Source organism: Seriola dumerili, unplaced genomic scaffold (genome assembly GCF_002260705.1).
Source record: "Seriola dumerili isolate Sdu_G_001 unplaced genomic scaffold, Sdu_1.0 BDQW01000056.1, whole genome shotgun sequence".
Lineage (NCBI taxonomy): Eukaryota > Metazoa > Chordata > Actinopteri > Carangiformes > Carangidae > Seriola > Seriola dumerili.
Genome location: NW_019174311.1, coordinates 1,316,928 through 1,341,971, shown reverse-complemented (window position 1 = coordinate 1,341,971; position 25,044 = coordinate 1,316,928). Strand labels below are relative to the sequence as shown.

General features: G+C 40.8%; 1 protein-coding gene across 1 annotated transcript in view; it reads right to left on the bottom strand.

The window, feature by feature from the left end:
* vps13d (vacuolar protein sorting 13 homolog D) overlaps window positions 1-15,080 on the bottom strand; it is a 90,505-nt gene extending 75,425 nt beyond the window's left edge. Inside the window, exons 1-13 of the mRNA XM_022741902.1 lie at window positions 15,000-15,080; window positions 13,695-13,839; window positions 12,585-12,662; window positions 9,768-9,958; window positions 9,245-9,325; window positions 8,457-8,573; window positions 7,990-8,094; window positions 7,334-7,504; window positions 4,244-4,344; window positions 3,976-4,144; window positions 3,136-3,237; window positions 2,697-2,886; window positions 2,260-2,439 (exon numbers count right to left, since the gene is read on the bottom strand). Of these exons, the coding sequence (XP_022597623.1) occupies window positions 2,260-2,439; window positions 2,697-2,886; window positions 3,136-3,237; window positions 3,976-4,144; window positions 4,244-4,344; window positions 7,334-7,504; window positions 7,990-8,094; window positions 8,457-8,573; window positions 9,245-9,325; window positions 9,768-9,958; window positions 12,585-12,662; window positions 13,695-13,791 (1,582 nt within the window). The 5' untranslated portion in view covers window positions 13,792-13,839; window positions 15,000-15,080. The remainder of the gene's footprint in view (window positions 1-2,259; window positions 2,440-2,696; window positions 2,887-3,135; window positions 3,238-3,975; window positions 4,145-4,243; window positions 4,345-7,333; window positions 7,505-7,989; window positions 8,095-8,456; window positions 8,574-9,244; window positions 9,326-9,767; window positions 9,959-12,584; window positions 12,663-13,694; window positions 13,840-14,999) is intronic.
* Window positions 15,081-25,044: the final 9,964 nt, after the last annotated feature.

Sequence of the window (25,044 nt, the reverse complement as noted above, 5' to 3'; positions counted from 1 at the left end):
TCCAAAGAGATTAGAGGTGAACTCCAAGGTCAAGGTACATCAGTGTCAGATCGCACCATCCGTCGCTGTTTGAGCCAAAGTGGACTTAATGGAAGACGGCTGAGGAAGACTCGACTGTTGAAAGCAAATCATAAAAAAGCGAGACTGGAGTTTACCAAAATGCATATTGACAAGCCACAAAGCTTCTGGGAGAATGTCCTTTGGACAGATGAGACAAAACTGGAGCTTTTTGGCAAGTCACATCAGCTCTAGTTTCACAGACGCAAAAATGAAGCATACAAAGAAAAGAACACTGTACCTATTGTGAAACATGGAGGAGGCTCGGTTATGTTCTGGGGCTGCTTTGCTGCATCTGGCACAGGGTGTCTTGAATCTGTGCAGGGTACAATGAAATCTCAAGACTATCAAGGCATTCTGGAGCGAAATGTGCTGCCCAGTGTCAGAAAGCTTGGTCTCAGTCGCAGGTCATGGGTCCTCCAACAGGATAATGACCCAAAACACACAGCTAAAAACACCCAAGAATGGCTAAGAACAAAACATTGGACTATTCTGAAGTGGCCTTCTATGAGCCCCGATCTAAATCCTATTGAACATCTGTTGAAGGAGCTGAAACATGCAGTCTGGAGAAGGCACCCTTCAAACCTGAGACAGCGGGAGCAGTTTGCTCACGAGGAGTGGGCCAAAATACCTGTCGACAGGTGCAGAAGTCAAATTGAGAGTTACAGAAATCGCTTGATTGCAGTGATTGCCTCAAAAGGTTGTGCAACAAAATATTAAGTTAAGGGTACCATCATTTTTGTCCAGGCCAGTTTCATTAATTTGTTTTTTAAAATTATTCTGTTGAACCACAATTCAAAAGCAATGATTGATTATCATTAGTTAATTTTCAGTAAATTTTTATTTATTATTACTTTTGTCAGTTTCAAGTTATTTCAGTGACCATTGTGGGTTTTTCTTTCTTTAACGGAAGGGTACCAACAATTTTGTCCACGTGTGTGTATATATATATACACACGTGGAGGAGATACCAGGAGACCGGCCGTTACACGAGGAGAGCTGGACAGGGCCTTAGAAGTTCATTAACCCAGCAGCAGGGCCGGTACCTGCTCCTTTGTGCGAGGAGGACCAGGAGCAGCACTGCCAGAGCCCTATACATGACCTCCAGCAGGCTACTGGTGTGCATGTTTCTGACCAAACTGTCAGAAACAGACTCTATGAAGGTGGCATGAGGGCCCCACGTCCTCTAGTGGGACCTGTGCTCACAGCCCAGCACCCTGTAGCTTGATTGGCATTCGCCAGAGAACACCAGTATTGGCAGGTCTGCCATTGGTGCCCATTCTCTTCACAGATGAGAGCAGGTTCACACTGAGCACGGTTGTTGGGAGTGCATACAGGCATGTGGGGGCCATACAGTTGTGACTTCAATTTTTTACTTTGATTTTCAGTTTGATTGTGAATCTAGCCCTCAATAAATTATACAATGTACATCAGTAAAGATTTCAAGATTCGGTCATCAAGCTCTGATGTGTGACTTAAGTGTTCCCTTAATTTTTTTGAGCAGTGTGTGTGTATGTGTTATACACATTTGGGTGTCAAAACTAAGATAAACAAGACCATAAAAAGGATTGTTTTCAGGAAACAGATCCACAAAAGGGAACAAGATCGTGGGACCCAGGACAAGACGAGATAACAAATGACTGGAGGGAGAGGGAGAGAGAGAGAGAGAGAGAGAGAGAGAGAGAGATAGAGATAGAGATAGAGATAGAGATAGAGATAGAGATAGAGATAGAGATAGAGATAGAGATAGAGATAGATAGATAGATAGATAGATAGATAGATAGATAGATAGATAGATAGATAGATAGATCCTCCTCCTTAGGTGCGTTTGTGCGTAGAAATGTGGTAGTTCAGCGGTTGAAAAATGTAGTACAAAAGGAAAGTGGTGTTTTCATGGGAAGGTAAACTGCTAAAAAGATTCTACAGTATATGAAGCTACATTTAAACGGATATTGAATTGTTTTGAGGGGTGTTTTTAAAAGTGTCTAAAACCTGTTTTTTCTCGCGGCCCCACATAGCTCTGCTAGTCTGCCTGGTGCTGCCCGGTCAGCTTTCCTAACTGGGGGCGTGCTGATCATAATCTACTGCAGGTAATGTACCGACTATTCATGAGTATCTCAAACAATCCCATGTCAAAAAAACCCAACTATCCCTTTAACTTAAATAACCCGGCAACATGTTTCCAACACTACCTCTTCCTACCTGAGAATTCCAACTGGATGACCCCACTCTCAACCAGTGTGTCCCCCCTCCTGTCCTGGTGGAAGAGTGTGACTCCGCCCTTCTCCAGTAAGAACTCCAGTCGGGCAAACAGGTGATCTCGTCTGGTGAAGGTGTTCAGTGTGTGAGAGTCCTCCAATGGGTCGAATAAGTCTTCTGTCTCTGCTGGACAAGCAAATCATCAGGATCAGCAGTCAGCGCAGGAATAATATTCCATCTAACACAAAACACTACTAAAGATAATACAAAACATAAAAATCTAATTTATTATACAGGACTCCAGACTAGACCACCATCACAGAAAATGTAATTCTAATAAAACCAATTGTGTGGTACCAACATCTACTGCAGCTTATAAAAAGATTAAAGACAGATGTTAAATGCCAGCCCATCTCTGGCACCAGACAGAAGTCCCTCACCTAGAATATCCCAGGAGGATGGACTTGGCAGGAGCTCTTCAGGCCTGTTTGGGTCCTGGGAATCTCCATACCAGCCTCCCCAGCCCGGGAACCAAGACTGCAGGTACTGTATCATTCCTGAGCTCCCACTCTTAGGGATGGATGTGGTGTCTGCATAGGGCTGGTGGTCACTGCCAGGCTCTCGCACAATCTATAAAAGGAGACAGAGAACAGAGAACACATGCTGAAACTATGACAAAGATACATTTGGTACATCAGTGTGATGATTGATTGTGTGTTTTGTGAGTTCACAAACAGTTGAAACTGAGGTGGAGTTAACAGGACTTTAATCTAAGGTAGACGGGGATTTCTCTTCTTACAAAGTCCACAAAGGCAACTGATGTGTTGAAATTTTAATTTCATACAATATTGTATACCCATATGAATCATGTAACGTTACCTCTGCGATCTCTTCCTGTTTTCGAGACCAGTCATGGACAATTTCTCTGAGACTCTGCAGCTCCTCTAACGTCTGCTCCTCTTCCACTCGCGCCACTTCACTCTAGATGACAAAGACAAGCATCAGTTCGGTAATGTGTGTTCAATTAGTGTGTCACAGTGTGTGAAAAAACTAATTTAACTGGGGCCAGTTTGCTTAATTGGGCAGACTTCTCAGAAATGAAGAAAACATGAAGGGTAAAGCTGGATGATGAGGTTAGTGTGGCAACCTGTAAGCCGCCAGTATGCTTCATTATAGGTTTTTGTCAGGTGGTCAAACGTCTTCAGAAACCCTGTGCCCACACCTGTAACCTTCCCAATCCAACAATCTCACACTCACACCCAAGTCACTCTGTGACTGGTCAGCTGTGCAGCCTGAATTTCTCTCTCTAGCTGTCTTTTTACATTCTTGACTCAACTACTTTTTACTAGTCACATGTACAACTGAGTGCAACACTACTGTTATCTCTGTATGTAAACAGTATTGTGTATCCCCCGTCTATGGTGGCCAGCTCTTTACTTTGTCTTCCCATGTTACTAATCAGCTCAACTATAAACACTTTGATTTATAGCACGGTTACACCATATCATATATAACCCAGCCCTTAGTGTAAATCATCAAGTAAATCCTTACAATCTTAAGTCAGATCATTTTATGAATTCTATTATAAAATGAAGGGAATATGCGGGACAATATAATGTCAATATTTGTTAGTTTTTGTTTAGATTATATTTAAAGATATGAATAATACAGTCACTTAAATCGTTGTTTATACATCATGTATGTGTTCCCTTGCAGTACCTCTTCCTGAGGACTCAGTGAGACGGCTCTGAGCCTTCTGAAGTAGAGGCTGGTGTAGGTCTGGGCATCTCGAGCTCGCTGCAGGGCAAAGCCCCAGTTGCACCGCTGCCGCTGCTCCCTGATCTCACTCAGGTTGGCCTGGATGGCAAAGATCCACCACTGACGACAGCTGCAGGGAAACACATTGTTTCATGTTCCAAGGTTTATTACAAAAACAATATATGTAATGATGTGAAATGTGAAAAAAAACTGAAGTGTGTGAACTTACTTCCCAGAAATGGGGACTTTAGGTCTCCATTTTCGGTAAAGCATCTCTCTCTCCCGGCGGTCTAGCTCTTTAAGGAACGCCATGATCTGCTGGTACTGTACCTAAGGGACAACAAACACACACACACACGATCACTGCTCTGTCTGAATGCTTCTGTTACACAAGCTAATGATCAGACACAGGCTTTGGTTTAGAGATATTTGAAATTAAATTGTGCCATAAAATTAAACAGTCGGTTCAGTACTTTTATTTGGAACTGGGATGAGTCTGGCTAGACTTATAAAGCCACAGGAAAAAGGTGGTCAGCTCTTGTCAGTGTCAGTTCCTGTCAGTTAGGCTTTACCAACTGGCCTCACAGCTATGCTACATTGCTGACTGGATTAAAAATGACAGTGAATCTGAAAATCTAAAAACTTCTCAAGTTAATCAGTCCTTATTAAGTAGTCTCCTGTTTACTTCTAAACAAAGGATGATTAAAACATTAGACAATGACAACTATTAAAGCCTGGCAGAATATAAGAAGATTGAAAGGGACAACTGTCCTTCCTTTTGCCAGTACGGGGCAACATAGATTTCTCTCCTGGTACCACAGATAGGGGCTGTGAGTTGTGGGACAGTAAAGGCATTATTACTATTGGACATTTTTATGAAAAGAGAGTACTACTTTCATTTGATCAAATATGTAAGAAATTTAGAAATTTGTTTTTTTAGATATTTCCAGGCACCAAGTTCTTTAAATAGCGAAAAACACACTGGCTTTTGCCATCAGACTTCTCCACTAGAGAATATAGTCCCTGTGGGCAAGAAGAAAGGCATTCTGGGGCTTGGGTGTATTTCTATGTATCCATACTTTCTGTGCAAGACCAAATATCTGAAATAAAAGGGTTAAACTGCAAACCTCAAAAAAATAGCTGGTGGCATGAGGTTATTTTTGATATAATACCTATGTAATATTTGACATAAAGCTCCAAGTATATGATTAAGGTATTCTATAAGATTTTGGTCCCCATTCCTAGAATACATTGGTACTACTGCTGGGCAATTAACCGAGTAAGTAGAACCTTTCACTGACTGAATCTTGCTCATGTTGGTTAATTTGGTTAATACTCCGCGATGCATGCGTTCATGCACTGTCCCCTTAAAAAAATACTACGTCATGTTAAGTCACATGCCTCCGCCCCATCCAACTAACGTTAGTCCGCAGCTGGTGATCCACATCACCAGCTTCACGAGCACAAACACTGAGCCTCAACCTGAGCAGCTCATGTGGGAGAAAAATGCATTGGCTGTAGTATATAAATTCCTTCAGCTACAATATTATATTTGTACTATGATGTTAATTGTACTTTGTAATAACTGTACTAGTCCATATTTCTTGTAATCATAACTTGTAAGTTAAGGTGCCCCTGCAAGACCCAGCCAAGGAGGGAAAAGCTGTATGAATGTGTAAAAATAAGATAAATGTTGAGGAAAACAGGAAAACTGAATAAAGACATAACAATGCTGGGGGGATGCTAAATCTGAGCTCCTTGGTTAGGACAAGACTTGGCAAAAGATTAACAATGTGTGTCTGGTCACGTTTGCTCACAGATGTCCTTGGTCGGTAGGTGAGAGATAGGACTATGTTATCACTCATAATGCTTTTCAATAATATACTCATATTATATAGTGTGCAGAAAAAGAAGAAAATTCACTTGTGCATATGTGAGTTCCAAAATGACAACTATGTGACAGTTGATGACTAAGCATGTGACATTTGGGGGTTTCATCTCTGGCAACAGCTAAGTTGGTGTCTGGTCAGCTGAGGCCTAACGCCTCAGACTCCAGAGGACAAACAGGTTTTCTGCTAATGACTAAGTAATGGAACCACCAACTGTAGAGTTTGTCCAAATTTGTTAAAGCTAAATTATGTGAAAATTAAAGTTGCTCTCCTGAGATACTTTAAGTGCACCAGGATGAGTGGAGTTCCAAGAAACATGATCCCATGATGCCAGACCTCAGTTTGAGAATAACAATTCTTCATCTGAATCATCGTCACCTAGGCTTGGGAAGGTTGTGAGGTGAACTGAACAGAACATAGAAAATTAAAAATATAATCCTTCTTTGTGTTGCAGCCACGTGGGCCTAGCAACAGTCAGATACACCCCCAAATGGTGGTTACATAAGATCTGTTGTTTCCTTTGTCTTATTGGATTGAATGTAGAGTGTTAACTTGATAGGTGTCACCAATAGCACCCGTGAGGGTGCCTATACTGTGCTCCAATCTGTCCTACTGAACTGTTACCAGGTGCAGCTTTAAAATCAGACAAGATGATTACTAATGCATAACTGATTTTCTTTTGTTTGTTAATGTTTAATCTATTGGTTTGTATTTGTGTTTGTTCGTGTTGGTCTACGTATTTGTGTGTCCAGGTGTTTGTGATGCTGTGCTGCATGTGGGGAGGATGGACCTATAAAAATTGCACAAGAACAAGCACTGTAGACATGATCTAGGATCAATACAACCACACAGTCAAACTAATAAAAAGTCCTTCTAGTTACATGTATAGTGCTTTTAAGATCAGACCTGCCTTGCCCTATCTTGTTTTGTTTTATTTTTCCTTATATTCCCTGTCATACCTTTGATCAGCAACCATACAAATAAAAACTGGTAAAAACACTGTGGAGGGATGGAATCACCTCTACTATAATCATATCTCAATCTCACATGGTAAATTCTGTATATATACATACATACCAAACACTTTCACTTTTTCATATTAATACTATTTTCATTCACCAATTACTTCTGATCCTACTGTCATTTTTGTGTGCTGATAAGTTATTGTCATTAAATGCAATTCAGATGATTTAAAAGGAAAAGTTCAAATTTTTTCAAGAAAACATTCACAGTCCGTGTTCTGTGTATCCTAAAGTTCAGCTGAAGCAAATACTATATGAGAATTCACCAGTCTGAGTTAAACCGAAGTGTACCCATGAAATCACAAAGAGGGGATTTCATATTGAAAAGATTGGAACATCAGCCTCAAAGCACCATATTAACTTCAGAATGTATTTAGAAAATATTTTTGTACTGTAATGTATACACACCTGTGACAAGCGTAATGACATGGGCTCCAGCTGAACCTGGCCCTCAATCCGTGGGGTGTGTCGGGACCTCAGAGGCTCTTTGGAAGCGTTTCTTCTGAGCAGCACGGAGGCACACACTGGTTCAAAGATGTATTGATGTTCACGGCTCTGCATACACCGGGTCATTGCATCCTATACAGTTACAAAAGTAATCAGACAAGTCATATGGAATTGTATCTCTTTACATCTAATTTGGTTTTGCATCATCACAGTGCGCCATTCGTGAGAATTTCTTCACCAACCAGCTTGCATTTTGTGCTTCATGATATAATCCATTACTGAAAATCACAACGTATAGTAAGATTAGGCATTGAATTGAAAAATGTACCTAAACCAACATTGTGACTCTTTCATAATGTTTAAATTGAATTAATTAAGTTCCTTTACTATCCACAGGTCACTGTCAGTTATCACTGGATGCTGTGTTGTGTGTCTCAAGTAGCAGGAATGTCTTTTTTTCTGGTGTTTGTACAATTCAGTTTGGTTAGGTATAATTTATGGTAAAGCTTGTCTTAAAGAAAAGTGACATGGAAAACTGGTGCCGTCCAGAACTAAGGTCTAATACTCTGTAACTAATGAGATGGCTCCTAACTGTTGAAGGTCACCACATGCCTGACCTGGATCTGATTTGCAGGCAGCTTTCCCAGCATTTCACACTCTGTGTCCCAGTAGACACAGAAGTCTTCAATCTCCAGCTGCTTTTGTCGGAGGGACTTCTGGACCTGCAAATACAAAGAAAACACCTGTTAACCTTAAATGCAAAGACCCATGGTAGTCCTGAATTAATGGAGGCTGTCAAGTACCATATAAAGATCTCACAATTACAACATACAGTTCTCATAAATGTCAGATTCCAAGACATCCTTACAAGAAAAAAAATCTTTGGGTAATGCAATGTGCTTCCTGATTACAAACCTAATGCATGCATTACAGAAAAGAGAGGTCTTTGACCTATAACCAAACCAGTAGTCCTGCTATGTACACAAATGTTTAAATACCACTAATCCACTAAAAACTTTAAAAAATAAGGAATGAAGTGTAATTTTACATCATTACTTTGCAGTCACTTTGAGTGAAAACTTACCGACTCCTTAGAGGGATTCTGAGCAGAAATATTGTTGATGCAAACCCCAAAGGAAAAGGGTTTCTCTGGGTTGGAGAAGTCATCCTCAAATCTAAGATGTACATCTTGAATATTGAGCTACATACAAGAAGGAAAAAAAGTTCAATCTGTGCCTCAGGGTCAAATAATAAAAACTACCTGATTACGTTAGGCAGGCTGACCGCAGTGTCAAGACAGCAATGTGGAAATTCTTTGTCCTGATATCTGGAAGGTATTTACTTAATTAGGTACATGTTAAAACCTTGCCTATGTTGTGCATAATTGTAGTGTATCATACAGTATATGGCTGCTTGATTACAAGAAAAACCTGTTTCATTGCTATTATGGGCAACTGGGCCCATATTCACAAATCATCTTAAGGCTAAAAGTAGCTCCTAACTTTCCGATTTAGGAGAAACTGCTAAAAAATAATGGACGTGTCAGGACTCCTCGTTTTTTTGGCTCAGAGTAATTCACAAAGCCACTTAGCGCTAAATGTATTACCTAAGTCTAGGAGAAGTTGGAGGGAAGACATGGCTTCTCACACAGATGGCTAACAGGTTTAGTTAGGTAGTCTATGACAGCTGAGTTTTTTAAAATTCTGACCCTCACAACATTCACCCACCATTCTCACTTACTTACTAAGATGTGTACACACCAAGTTCTTTTGCTATTCTGTTTTGTATGTACTCTGCAAAACTGATAGATAAAAATATATGTGATGTTTATGATATAGTCCCAGCTATAGTACCTAATATTGGATAACTCACCTCAATGTTTTCCACAATCCTGGTGACTACTGAGGCAGTGGCAGAGTACCAGTAAGACTCTCCTCTCTGTTCACACTCACTCTGAAGGAGCCGTCAACAACAACAAAGAGTGTTAAAGATAAAAGTGCTTGGTAGAGAAGAGTATAGGTTTGACACATTAAAACAGGTGAAGGACGCAATGAACATACATCAGGACTAGAAGACCAAGCCACAAAGTTCAGTTCCATTATCTGATTCAGACTCCCTAATTCTGGCATGCAAACTGGAGCTCTCTTTGTCTAAGGTTTAAAATCACCAAATCAAAACACCAGAGAATAATAGTTGAATTGAAGAAGTGACATGCAGCATCAAAAATTATGTTGAACATGTCAATAAGTCTGTAGCTACTCTAGTGTTCATGTGGGTCTCCAATGCTCATTAGAGACTAGAAAACTAAATGGAAGAAAAATTATTATTATTTTTAGATTAACCATTGATGGGACAAGTGAAAAGCACATTTTATCTCTGGTGTTGATCTACCTACTTTGAATTTTTCTTCGAGAGCCTTAAGGAGACGTTTTTTGCGCTCTCTCTCCTCCTCTCTCTCCTTCTCTCCATCATACTCCTGCAGCTGGGTGGGGCCGATGATCAGGTTGAGCTGGGACATGGAGATGACCCATGGGTCACTGTGAGGCCGGTAGAAAGGGATCTGGAGAGTAATCTTTCCAATGAAGCCTGGTGAAAGACAAGATGATGTGTGCATCATAGTGAAGGAAATACAGACTGAAGCTGAAAAATTAAACTGAATTTTGAATTATATGTAGATAAATTCTGACTATATCAAGAGCATGTAAGTCAGTTTTGTTGAAACAAGATGAAAATGATGTATTTCTGAGCTAAATAAGAGATTTGTAAATCTTCTGAAGATGTCATGGATAATCATGTGCGTTATGGCCTTTGTTTTAAACCATGGTACTTGTCATTCATTGCTAGTGATAATGCTGAAAATAAATGTTTCTAAACTGCATTTGAGGAGCATTCCACCCAATTTTACACACAAAGATCAGTTATCATTATGAGGAGTACTCTGAAGGTCTCCATCACTGTCCATGGAGCTTTCAAAGTTTAAAAAAAAAAAACAGCTAAACTTGGTCTTGACTCTTACGGTTTTTAACAGAGAGCCAGTGCTACAAACTGGAGGAGCTGGGCATTAAAGAAACAGGGGGCTTATAAAAGACACTAGTGATTTGCATTATGAGAAATGTAGAAGTTTTTGGAGTTTGATCTATATCAGGAGCAGGAGATCAGAAAATCCTGGCATCACTTTTTTGATCTCTCCTCTTTGTCTCTCACTCATTCACTCATAGGGTTGCATAACATGCCCCACTGTAGTATATACATACATATATATATATATATATATATACATATTAATGGCATTCTATGAGAAATGAGCAAAACATGATGAAACATGTCGAATCAAAGGCACTGAAACTTGGTGAATAGCTTCCCCATACTTCAGTGCTTCCCCTACATACAAACGGTAGCAATGTGACCAATACTTATATTACTTATATTATACCTATGTTTTTCTTATATTTTCATGTCCATTGCTTTAACCTCAATTAAAATACTTTTTTTATGCATTAGTCACAAAAGCAACAGCAGCAGATGAAGCAATCACTTGTGCATGTATAAAAAAGTCAAAGAGTCCAAACGCAGAAATTACCCCTTACATCTAGAACCACAATATAATGACCTCCAAAAGTTACAGATAAATGCTGGAGAATATGACTAGTTAGGGCTCCTTCCATTTGCCTCCAGAAGTCCTCAATTGTCTCTGGAACTTGTTTCTCTTTTGCAGATGAAACTCCCTGACTTTCTCTTCAAAGGCATCTCTCAAAACTCCCTCAGACTCATTTCTCTTCAGTAGTGAATGCAGGTATGTAAGATAAAGAACACTGCTCCTCCACCATTACATTAGAGCACATGTAACCAAACAGGAAAATCCTGATTCAGAGTTAGACTGTCAGCAATGTAGAGCAGTGTAACTATAAAAAGTCAAGAGAGAAACACCAAGCTGAGACCTTTTTATTATTCTGGCATCTAAAGAACAGTGGCTTGTGGTGGAAAAATATCTTAATCTATAGGTTTTGTCATTTGGACTAAACAGTCTTTAAAAACATGTCCGTCTGACAATGTAATTTTAAAGTAGACATATCGTTTAGCAATTACCAAAGCATAAAATTTGTCAATCAGTTGCACAACTCCTCGCAAACATACAGTACCCTGCTTTATTCACCATACAATGTTTGGGTGTCTTCAATTTTCAGTAAAAATGCAAAACACAGTAAATGTGCTGATTCAACAACTCAAAATGAAATAAGCTTCTCTGTTGATGGTGGTGAAATTAAACTATATGTGCAAACAATATCAGTGGTGTCAAGAAGAGAGAAAAAGTGGGGCTGATTAAAATAATGACCTTTGTGGGGTGCCATGTACAATATTGACTAATGACATCATGGCCCCTATCACGGTTAGATGTAATGTTGTAATGTTACTAAAGATTATCATTGCTATCCATCAGCAAAAAAACAACAAGAACAAAAAAAATTAACTTAAGCATACAGCTCTTGAACAAGTAATCTGTGGGATATACATGGACCAATCAAAAGGATTGCTTGGTTATAGTTTTTTCGAGTTATGTGTGGTAAGTTTGTGAGGTCAGTCAATCATGGCCCTGTTCAGACCTGCATTAACATGCATTGTCAGTGATCCGATGACAAGAGGTCAGCTCTAAGTTCGTCAGTTCACACCTGGATTTAAAATATCTCAGTGACCACTTGTGATCGGATCTCACTGCTTTATGTGCAAACAAACAGGTATGCATTGATGTTTTCAGCCGATCCGACATACGGGTCCACTGTCAATCTGTTTGTGTGTGTGTGTGAGAGAGTGAGATAGAGAGGGAGAGAGAAAGCGGGGCAAAGAGGGGTTGAGTGAATCATTGCTCTGCTCACAGCTCTACAGAGAAATCAAGTTTAATCCATTTGAAATAGTAAAATATTTCGTGTTCGTGAAGAAACTGTGTTGGGACTTATCAGACTGTGACAGAGGACGTCAGTGGAGTAGGTGGCCCTTCAGAGGACGTCAGTAGAGTTCAATGTGGCCCTGGACACATTTGTGTTCACACAGCCAAAAGAATGTGGCCACCTCTGAATGCGGTCTGAGTGATTGGATCTCAAAAGAGCCTCAGTGTGTCTCAGGCGTCCTCACACCTGAACTTAGAGCTGTCCACTGGTGATCAGATCACCTGAGACGGATGTTCATACCAGGTCTGAAACGGGGCAATGTGTCTCACCTGCTTTGACTTCAAATGGCAGATCAAACTCTCGGAGGGCATCCTTCCTCAGGGGGAGGTTCTCCAGCTCTACTGCACCTGAGGAATGACACGAAACAGACACTGTCTGTCAATGCTGGGTTGCCTCACTTTCCTAATAAGTGCTGATGATCAATTAAAATTTAAATTAAAACTGACTGTTTGTTTCACTGTGACTGAATTGTTGTCCAATGCAACAGACCACGCCACTACTTTTAAATGTCTTAATATAGTTCACACAATAACAACACATATATACTGTCAGGTGTTACAATCATTTTGTCGAGCCATTGATAACAATAAAGGAAGGCTAAAAACACCTCTCTGTATACAGTTCAACAGCACCGCAAACTACAGCGTCCAGTGACAAAACAGCTGAATCAGCACCTCTCCAAGACAGTTTCAGCACAACCTTAACATTAGAACCTTCATGAAGGAGTCATAGGATTTCTTTCAGAACTGTTGTATCAGACTGCATTAATTTTAGTGGTGTGTCACTCTTGTTTTAGTGTACATATCAATTCTTAGCGGCATTTTCTTCTCATGTCACCCTTGCACAAACTTTACACTCAAGTGCTACTATGAAACTAATAAAGCTCAATTTCAAGTCGAAATAGACAGCAAGTAGTGTAGCCCAACACTGTTATAGTTCAGGTTGCAGCGAATATTGCAGCCTGAGTCTCAGGTCTAACACTGAAGAACCAGAATCAGAATCAGGTTTATTGCCAAGTAGGTTTTCACACACAGGGTGTTTGGTGTTTTGGTGCATAACAATAAGCATAGTAAGAAGAAAAAGTATAAAGAAAGATAAAGCCAAGCAAATCAATTTGCATATACTTGAAAGTCAAGAAAGCTCTCACTGTGACTTAATACAGTTTAGACTTTTCAAATTGATCTGCACTTTCATCTGTAGTAATACGTAATTACCTCATACACAACAATAAAAGAAGAAATCATGTTCACTTTGACAGATTACTTAGAGGGAGGGGAAGAATGAAAACACATTCCCACATGCAGAACACTGCAACGTGCTTCGTAAAATAATTAGCAGTAATTTTAAGTGACCAGAAAAATAGAGGCATGTGTAATTACCTTTCAGAAGGGCGATGGAGAGCTGATCTGTGTTCAGGTTGCTGACATATTTGCCCAGGTATGTGTTTAGCACCCAGGCAACAAGGCCCTCCAACATTCTGATAGGTCAGGGATGATGAGAGCTACACCAAGGTGTGGGAGGAAACTGTGATGATGAAAAACACCCTGTTGATTGTAGCCCTGACAGGGGAGGTGTACAATGTATATACAAGTAATATAATACACATAGGATACAGGATATAGGACACAAATTTTATTAATCTCTTTACATATAGCAGTAAACTGCTAAGTTGATCACAACTCGGTCTTCATTAAGCTAAATCCTGTTCTCCTGCAGAGGAGATTTATAATTTGCCAAACTCCGTTCTAAAATGTAAAAAGTTAATTTGTTCATAGCCACAGTTTAGTACAAGCTTCAGTGTGATATTAAAGACTTTTCAAGAATTGTCAGTCTGTTGATAAACTCGGCAGACAGGGCCTAATAAAACGTAGGCTTACATTGCACGTTACCGCTTACAGGTGATACTGGCATTGGGAATATTCCCATTCCTAATACTGACTGAAGGGTCCAAATAAACTCCAGTCTAGTTCTATAAATTACGTGCCTATGCCATACATTCAGACATGGCCATGCTGATTAAGTTTGGCGATAGAACCCAAAGTGAAAGTGTCCGAGGTCGTGTCTTCAATGACAGCTAGCGGTAATGTAAGTTACAGAATTAGTTAAAGCAGCGACAGTTTCTAATCAGTCGATGGATTACTCAAGGCTGCCATCTTATCTGACGTTGGCACAGTGACAGTAACTATAACACTCAACTAAAGTTAGATGTTAACAAAGCAGCACCATAACTCCACCTAACTACAGCTACCATTAACTCAGCGTTAATGTAATACACCAAAGGCAGTGCTATTGACTCACCGTTTCAGACACGTCCGTTTATCGACCCAGCTTGGCTGAGTCCATGTCGCTGCCAGCCTAACGCCACTGTCAGAAGGTGGTCATGTCGTGTCAAAACCACTCAGGACAGGACTCACGGTAAAGGGACGGTTAGCGTTTTATGAACCGCATACTGGAGACTGCCACGCATTAACTAACACATATTATCTAAACGAGGACTAAGTAGAAATGACAATGAACCTACTTAAGAGTTGTCACCATCAGCAAGCAGCACAAAACTGGTTGTGGTGACGGACAGGGCAAGGTTGTGATCCTAGTTAGCTAGCCAATTAGCTACAACTAGCATGCGAAGGGTGTCCAGTCAAAAACAGGCAGCCGACTGTATCACACTCAAAGACAAAACTAACCGGGTTCGTTTTCACAGTAAACACAGTTAATCCTTCCAGAATAAATAGATTAATACTATATTTTAAAACTAGAGAGTTATGTGTTGCTGCTTCGTAAATAAACACACTTCCTAATACCGTTGAGCTTCCAACGCATACTTCCTGTCATGTGACAAAAACAAACCATTCCTCTCGTTTTGCGTTTGGTTTAAAACCGGGGACTGCGAATTTAAATGTTCTGCTGATATTTCCTACTATCCAACGTACAGCTGCACCAGCTAAAAAGTAATGTAATTTATTATTGATATTTTAAAAACCTAAAATAGGGCTGCGTAGTAATTTGGTGAGGTAGCCTACGTACGTAGGTGCCTAGCCTACCTACGTACATATTTTTTCTAGCTGATAGCGGTGAGCGTATTTTCCCGGTGTATTTGTCATTTGGCGAGAGCTGTTGTGAGCAGCACCCTTGTTAGCATCTGACTCTGACTCTTGACAAGGGACAAAATAAACAGACCAGGAACACAACACGAGGACTTCCGGTGTGCCGAGTTCTGCCTGCCCGCCGAGAAATGCATGTTAGGTTTTTTTAGTTAGTTTCTTAGTTACTTAGTTACTAAGTTTATTGTCCCCAAGGGGAAATTAATTTTCACAGATCTGTACAGAGAACGCCAACATATGCACATTGCACATAATCACACAACAGTGTTTGTTTGTTTGTTTGTTTGTTTGTTTGTTTTTCCTTTATTGGAAACTTCAAATTTACAAACTGTAAGACAATTATGGAATTTTTAGAAAAATAATGTAGTAAAAACAAATACAGCATAAGAGACATTTACACAGAGACAATAAATTAGGTACAAAAACAGCAACAAACATTAAAATAGATTAATCAGAGTAAATCATAAATTAATTATTAAAAATAATGAAATAAAATAAAATAAATGACTAAAACTAAAAACTGTTAAAACTTACATATTAAGGCACTTCATTGAGGTCAATTTCTAGTAATACTTATATATTTGGCATGTTTGGATTTCATTAATTTCAGGGACATAGTATAGAGTTAAATTGCATTATAATAGCACACGGAGATGGGTGGGGTCTTCATAAATTTAGCCTTATGGATAAAGAAATTGGTTAAAATGAGCAAAACATTGATCATTAGGTCCAATATTGTGCTCTCTAGAAATAAATAAAAAATAATTCTAATCTATAGTAATAATTGCTGTGGTTTTGCTACTTAACCATTCCATGAATTGTTTCCAGAACTGGGTATAAGACAAAGAGATGCTCTGTTGTTTCAATATCACCTTTATAGAAAACACATTCATTTACCTCCAAGCCAACTCTTAGTCTTATAAATGCACTGGAAGGGTAGAAATCATTAATTATTTTGTAGTGGATTTCTTTTGTTTTGGGTGGAACTGGGCATTTGAAAAAAATTGTTCTCAGTCTGAATATTTTATTTTGGTCAAACAAATCCATAACATTATTTCTACAAGACTGAGCAGGGTATAAATCATTTGTTAGAGTAGATCTTATGAATTTGTTTGAGCACTTTATAAACTCTATTTATAGAAAGTGTGGGAAGATGATATGTGGATATATTTTGCTAAGATAAGGAATGAATTGGGTATGGCACTGATAAGAGATTTACATTCTTTGAGGTTGCATTCAAAGTCCTATTTACAACAAAAAATATTGTAAGGTAATACATCTCCATTTGCATCTAATAGGTCCATCACACAACAAATATTCCTATGCATTCAGTTCCTATTAAACAAAGACTTCCTTTTGTGAAGCACATATCTGTTCTTCCATAATGGTGTATTGTGACGTATGAAGTTGTGATTGTAAAATAATTTCCACAAAAGTAAAACCTGTTGGTGATATTTAGAAAACTTAACAGGCAATTTGGTGACATTGTAATCACATTTTAAGATAAATTTGATCTTTTCAAATACAGTTTTAGGGAATATGTGCTAGATACTGCCAGAGGATGTAACAAATTTAACAAGTTCGATTCATACATTCAAAGTCAATTGCTTTTACCCCACCTTCAGAGAGGACTTTAACAGTGATTGCTTTTTTAATATAGTGAGTTCAGTTCCTCCATATAAAATTAAAGTCAAGTTGGTTCAGAGATTTAACAAAGTCTGAACTAAGTGCTAATGAAGATGCAGGGTGAACATCTCTAGATATGCTTTCCATTTTGGTAAGATAGGTCCGACCGAAAATAGATAATCCCTTTGTAAGCAAGCACTTAGTTTGCATTTACATTCATCTGGCCTACTTTGTTTCTCAAGTTAGGCAGCTCACATTCCTTCAAATCTTTTGTTACATAAACACCTAAGGATTTTACCTGAGTTTTGACAGGTAGATCATAAATTATATTCTGTGCATGTTCCTGAATAGACAGGAGTTCATATTTTTGAATGTTGAGAAATAGTCCAGAGGCCCTGGAAAAGAGTTCTGTATGCCAACATGAACTTGATGTTCATCCTTCAGAAGCAGGGTAGTATCATCCAAAGAGGCTCTGTTCCAAATACATTAAGCGTTTTCAAGATTTTTGAAGAAAAGATGGAAGCTGCCCACTTGTGTTGTTTCTGCCGCACAGCTGTGGATCCCCGTGATGGCCATCGAGAATGCTCCCCACTGCTTGGGGGTGGCACATCTGATAGAGGATATTGAGAATCCTTGCAGTGGACCGGCTGAGCTCCATCTGGAGAAACGTATTCGTCAGGCGAAGCACTTGCAGCAGTCTGCACGTGGTAAAGCAGCAGCTCATCGTCCACCTACTCAGGGATGGGTGAACAGACATGTCTCTAAAAGGAGCAAGAAGCGCAGACGAGAGCACTCATCTGATTATGCTCAGGGGCGGGGCTCTGGACAGTCAGCTAGTAGAGAGCTGACTGATGACCCACCACAGCAGGATGATACTCAGGGGAAGATTCTGGTGGCTATTCAAAATCTCTCAGACAGACTGGGTAGGATTGAGGCTCAGCGTCCGGCTTCTGGCACAGTGCCTGAGCATCTTGGGCCAAGTTTGGCCTCCCAGGATGAGTTTCCTTCCTATTAGGGTGAGAAGTTGAATCCACCTGATGTCCTCTCCCTATATGCAGTTCCCTCTTTGAGAGTGACAGGCAGTCAGGTGACATAGCAGAGGAAAGACTCAACACTTCACTGTGTAGGGGTGAGCCAGGTCGGGGAAGTATGGAAGATGTTGGAACATCAGCTCATGATGTCATGTCAAGGATCTTGGGTGCAGCCAAGATTGTTGGCCTGCCAGGGCCAAACGAGACTCCGGCTCAAGTAGAGGGCGTCTGGGCTGGTATATCCCATTCTCAGCCTTCAGTGTCTGTTCCAGCAGCTGCAGACTATCTGCAGATGCTTGGGAAGCATCTGCACAATTTAATGAGGGGTGTTGCAAGCTGACAAGGTCTCAATATGTGTCTGAGACTGGGCTAGCTGATATGCCTGTGGTCGAGAGAGAAATGGCAGCTTTGACATCACTTGGCCCAGAACTTGGCTATTGTGCTGGCAGCTATTAGGAAGACTGCCAACCCTGAGAATCAAGATACTATGAACCTGATTGACTCGGCCCTTATAGCCCATGCCCAGCTCACAAGGGACATTGAGTCGGCCATGTCATCAGCCATGCTGGCGCGTAGACAGATCTGGCTAGCACAGACATTGTTGCCAGAGAACATCAGGAAAGACCTTACTAACATGGCGGTGGTGCCGGGCAGAGTGTTTCATTCAGACTCTCAGAGCTTATTGGAGAAGGCTGAGGAGTGTCATTGCACAAGGGAAGGTGTCCAGCGCACTTTCAGCAGAGCAGGAGTTTCTGGCTATAGGTCTAGGGGCCCTCAGCCCTTACACCAGACATCATGGTCCCGCAACTTTAGCGGACGACAGTACAGAGTTTGTTGCCTCTGGTAGTGGTGCTAAACAACCACCACAGCGTCAGCAAGGGTACCTGCCACGCTTGTACTCTAAAGAGACACAGTAGAGAAAGCACCCCCCAAGAGGTCCAGGACCTCAGGTCCATCTTAGATCTGAGGCCACTAAATGCATTCATAAAGGTGTTACATTTCAAAATGTTAAACACCAGACAAATTCTGCAGTCAATCCAGAGAGGGGAGTGGTTCACTTCCCTGGATTTAAAAGACGCTTACTTTCATGTACCCATCTGCAAAGACCACAGACCATTCCTACGGTTCGCCTGGGCCTATCAATTGAAGGTCCTCCCAATCGGCCCCTCTTTCACCGAGAGTGTGCATCGGCTCTGTCTCCTCTACAAGTGTCCGGTCTGAAGATCCTACCCTATTTGAACAACTGGCGGATCTGCGCTCCAAGTCGCAGTCAGGCACACTTGGAGGGCATGAAAAAGCGCAACCTAGAACTCCCAGACAGTTAATCAAACAATTGAGATCAGTTCATTTCGAGTTGGCTTCTTAAGAGGGGGACATAGATCTAGGGACACTGTGTCCATTAAGGGTGTTGAGGGCTTACGTGGCACGCACTCAATCTATATGGCACGCACATTCCCTGTTGTTTCTGCTATGGTAGCTGTAAACTGGGCCTTACTGTGTCTAAACAGCGCCTGTCACACTGGGTGGTAGACACCATTTCCCACGCTTACCACAGGCAGAACATTCCTGTCCCTGGTAGTCTAGTGGCACACTCTACTAGATGTATGGTCACCTCCTGGGCTGCTTTGAGAGGGGTACTGTAACTAAGGTTAAATAATCTGTGCATTTTGAAATGCTCCATGCGGTTATTGTGAAAGGATTGTTTCCTCTGCCAGCGTCTACTTCCTGTTTCTTTTATTAGCCTTTTGCATGTCGAGATGCTTGCTCGGTCAACCAATCGGGTGTCAGCTCCCGCCTGGTTGACCTCCGCACGTGGGGTTTACCTTTTTCTCGAGCTGCGAGCAACCATCAAGACAGGCAACACGTGAAACAATGAAAGAAAAACTATGAAAGTTGATTAAAGCTGATAAAAACCTACAGGATAACTTCACCGCGATCCCGTGAAAAAAACGCATTGACCGTCGTTTTGACCGTGCTAATCGCTAGCCGCTAAGGCTAACAAACACACAATGGTAATGCCATTCACTTATGCTAAAGGTGTTAGCTATGTTATTTTGAAAGTGAAATCTAAATTGGTGCAGTGTAATATGTGTTTTGTGTATTCTTAATAAGTCCCCTTTACAATGTTTCATGAGTTCAAACTGTTATTTTCTGGTAATTTAGAGAGTAATCAGAGAAATTAGAAGATGTATTCTAGCTTTTATGTGATGGTGTACTGATTAGAAGCTTGAATGTTCTGACCTTATAGGTCAGGTTTTATTTGTGGATCCCAAGAGTTCCCGTCCCACCTGGAGTTGGAGCTTGGAGACTATTGGATGTTTGATGGCGAGCTACGGCCCAATGGAGAAGAACTAGAGACTCAATTGCATGCAGAAGATTGGAACCCTGAACTCCAGAAACTTTGCTTCCACACACACCGTCAACTCATTCAACAGTGTGGTAGCACAAACAGTTGCCACTTTCCCAGTGGACTGAGCAGTATTATCTGCTGCAAGGACTAAGTGATTGAGCTGAAGGGGTTAAATTGAACATTGAATCTAAAGACTATTGATACAGCTGTGAATTATTTTTTTTATTTATTTTTTTATACTAACCGGGTAAGAATTGTATTGTGTTACTGTATACTGTATAACTGTGTTTTCTATTCATCCTTCCCTATTTTTTATTAAATCGGAAGAGTAGTTCTTTCTCAAAGAAGAGATACTGTGTCTGAGTTGTTCCTGGTGTGTTGTTTGGTTCATCCTTGGCTCCATAGTCATATCTAGAGCTTCTGATCTTACTAGCCATAGATAGATATCACATTTGTTCAGCTTCTTATATATTTTGTAGCTCCACCAAAAAGGGTTACAGTACCTATTGCAGAGATTTGTGCCACAGCAACGTGGAACACCCTGTTTACTTTTTCTCGATTTTGCAGGGTCAACGTGGCTGCACCAGCACTTTTGGGTTCAGCTGTGCTCTCGGCCGCTGGACAGAGTTGTGGCACTGTGGAGTCCTCCGTCCCTCGCGACCCTGCTGGCATGAGTCATGCAAGGTAAAAGAGTGTGGTGACGGTCTGAGTGAGGTCGAAATAGATCATAAGTTATAGCTATAACTATGCATCTATGAGACTGAACGATGACCGTCACCATCTCTAGTCGTTTGGAACAGGCTGAGGCGTTCCGGGCAGGAGGAAGAGGCTTGTTCACCCAGATGCTTTTATAGGCGGTGAGCCAAGCCTCTTAAGGTCAGTCACATGACTTTGTTGACATAAGGTCTCGAGGATAGGTAGTAGGACAGCATCATTCAAGGTAAAAGGCTGTGGTGACAGTCATCGTTCGGTCTCACAGATCCATAGTTATAGGTATAAGTTATGTTCCGTGAGGTAATGAAACACAGATATTAACAGGGTATTTGAAATGGACAGTGTCCAATGGCCAATGGTTTTGGCGATATGGCCATATAAATATCTAAATTACAGGGTATTGCCATTGGACACTGTCCACTTCAAATACCCTGAGCCAAATGATAAGGTATTTGAAGTGGACAGTCCACTATAAATTGTAAAGCTCATTAATCAAGAACGATGCCACTTGGAGCCACCCAATTCAAACTGCAGCGCAGGGATGTGCCAAACTATCAGTATTCTAGTCCCCAGGGCAACCTGAGCCAATTTTGGACTTTTGTTGGTAAACAGGGCTGTCAACTTGACTGGCAGTCACACTTGCGGACCCCTTGCTGACCTCCGATTGTGGGCCTGATTGGACAACGCAGACCAGAAAAGGTCCATAGACAGTCTTGGACAGTATGGTAGTGATCACCTTTTCATTGGGGGTCTGCGAGTCTATTTTGGGACATTTCTGGCTTAAAAAATGGTCATCAGTCACAAAAATGCCTATCGGCACAAGGTCGACAAAAATTCCTCCAAATGGACACTATTAAGGGTTTTTGTCCAATTGGCAGCCATTTGGACTGGACAAAACTTCCTCCTTATGTACAAATAACACTATAGCACCACCTAGAGCAATTGTCCATTCAACACAATGGGGTGTCCTCTGGCAAGAACTTTGCATTGCCATTGGATGCCTTTTTACCATATGCATGTCCATTGAGACTTGGGCCAATGGCAGGAAGATTCCAATAATTATTTGTCCAAAAGGTGGAATTTTCCCTAGTGTTTGGTCTGCATTTGGGTCCAGCCTTACCACAAACTGTGACAGTAATAGTGTTGGGAACAGACTTCAAGCAAGGGCCATGCGGGATGGTTGGCTTCTAGGTAATGTAAACTGCTTGTTGCTCTTAATTATGAAATTGATTCTTAACTGATTTAAACTACTTTCGGACCGTGCGGGGACACTTTTAAATGCATATATGACATTATAACAGTTTTCTAATAGATATGGTTATCTGGTAGACTATTCAAAATCTCACTTCAAACAACATGGCATTAATTGCACTGGTGATGGGGCGTTTGTAGTATCAATTGAGCATGGTTATTGTGACCTTAGGTGACCATGGTTACCCACTCAAAACCTGGCTCCTCATGCCACTCACCAACCCCCAGACAGCACAAGAACCGTGATACAGTCACCTCATTCTTTAATTATATACTTTTCTACCCAAAAGAGCATTTCTTTACTGTAAGATATTGAATAATTTTTAATAATTTAAATTCCGTATTATTTAATTTCAGAATTGTTAAGACTCCTTCAGCATGGCTCTGATGTTCTGACAGTATTTATCTTTTTTTCCCCATGTCCCCTTAGGGGCTACGTATATATTCACCATCCACAGGTAATATTTTTTGCTTTGCCTGCATGCTTTTTTTCAACAAAGAAAAATGTATTTGTTAGTTATTTACCTGACAGGAAACACCCCAAACGTGTGCATGACCATGGGAAAAGCACAGAGCACTGTAATTGCATGTTAGCATTAATTCAGCGCTCATCTGTCACTGGGAGCAGGACTGTGAACGCTAAACTAGTGCAACAGCTGGAGGGAGAGAAGCAGCACTGGTGGGAGGTGCTCAAGCAGGTTGTTCAGTTTTTAAGTGAAAGAGGGCTGCCTTTCCGTGGTGATGACACAATGGTAACTTTCTTGGCTTTCTTGAAGTCATCTCTCAGTTTCATCCTTTCCTCGCTGAGCACATGAATAAGTATGGACAGAAGGGTAGGGGCAGCACCTCCTATCTTTCATCTACTGTATGTGAGGACTTGATTGAGCAAGTGGGCAACAAAGTGAAAGCTACCATAGCTGCAGAGATACAGCAGGCAAAGTACTTTTCTGTGATTGTGGACTCTACTTCTGATCTGTCACATACTGACCAGCTGACATTCATTTTTAGATTTGTGAGTAAAGGGAAAAATAATTTAACAATTTGATGGCTTTCAACCAATTGGGAATCACACAGGGGAGAGTCTGGCTGATACTGTAATGGCTATGCTTGACAGTTTAAGCTTAGATATCGCAAACTACAGATGCCAGGCATATGACAATGCAACTTATATGTTGGGGCGTTACAATGGGGAGGCTCACTTGAAGAAGAATTCATTTATTCATTACATACCCAGATTCAAAATGACAAGTGAAGCATTACAAAAGGCCAACATGGATCTGATGAATGTTATTCATCTGTTTGAGTCTTTGAGATCATTGTATCACTTCGAGACCAATTTGACCATTTTGAAAGATCTGTGAAGAATGTTCCCAGTGTGTGCGAGTTATATAAAGATGAACTGCAGCGGGACAAGAAGCACAAAGCATTTTCAGATGAATCTACAGAGCATGAAGTAACACTGAAAGGACGGGAGCGATACCAGGTAGAAACGTTCAATGTCATTATTGACAAGTTAGTCAGCTGTTTAGACCATAGAATGGATACATACTGGAACATTAATGACAGGTTTGGAATTCTACTGAACATAAAATCCTAGGATTTGCCCACTGTTTCGTAAACAGGCTGATGAACCCTGCGCTTCATACCCTTCTGATTTAGAACCTCGCAGATGAAATTATCCAGTTCAGATGCTTCATACAGAGCAAGCAGGATAAGTCTCCTCAAAAACTGTTGCTGTTGCTCTTGAAACATAGTCTGCACTCAACTTTCACCAATGTGTTTTTAGCCCTATATATTCTAATACTGCCGGTTACAAACTGTGAGGAAGAAAGATCATTTTGACAGATGGCCAGAATTAAAAATGAACTCAGAACAATGCAAGAGGAACAGCGCCTCAGTACGCTGTCACTGATGGCCATTGAATCTCAGCTCGTCAGGAACTTGGACTTGAAAATGTTGTGACTGAGTTTGCTAAAAGGAAAGCCAGGTAGAAGTATTTCTATGGGCAACTGGAGAGAGGAGAGGAAGAGATCATCAGACAGACAGACAGACAAGGGGAGAGACAGCAGAGATACAACAACAGGTGTGTGTGTGCGCGTGTGTGTGCGTGTGTGAGAGAGAGGGCAATCTTTTTATCACAAGAAAAGGAGAAGAAGAGAGTAAAGAGGAGGAGATCTTCAGACAGACAGAGAGAAGCAGCCCCTGAAGAGCTGAGGAGGAGAAAAGGACCAAAATAACATCTGGAGACAGGAGAGGAGGAGACAGACACAGAGAGAGAACCTCTGAGAGACACAGCTGAGCAGGAGAACAGGAGAGAGACAGCTACAGCTGTGTGTATGTGTGTACTTACATGCAACATAGTATTTTCATCATTATCAAAAAAGAAAATAAGCTCTGGCTGCTTTGCTTTATTTTCCATTTAATATCAGATACTTTAAGGCTTTTAGTCAAGTTGACCTATGCAGTTTGCACCTTTTTTATCACTAGAAGAGGAGAGGAGGAGAATAGAGAAAATAGGGTAAAGGAGGAGACAGACAGACAAAGAGAGGCAGCCACTGGAGGGCCTAGAAGAAGAGGAGAGAAACAGACAGGAAAGAGACAGCAACATGTGTGTGTGTGTGTGTGTGTGTGTATGTGTGTGTGTGTGTGTGTGTGT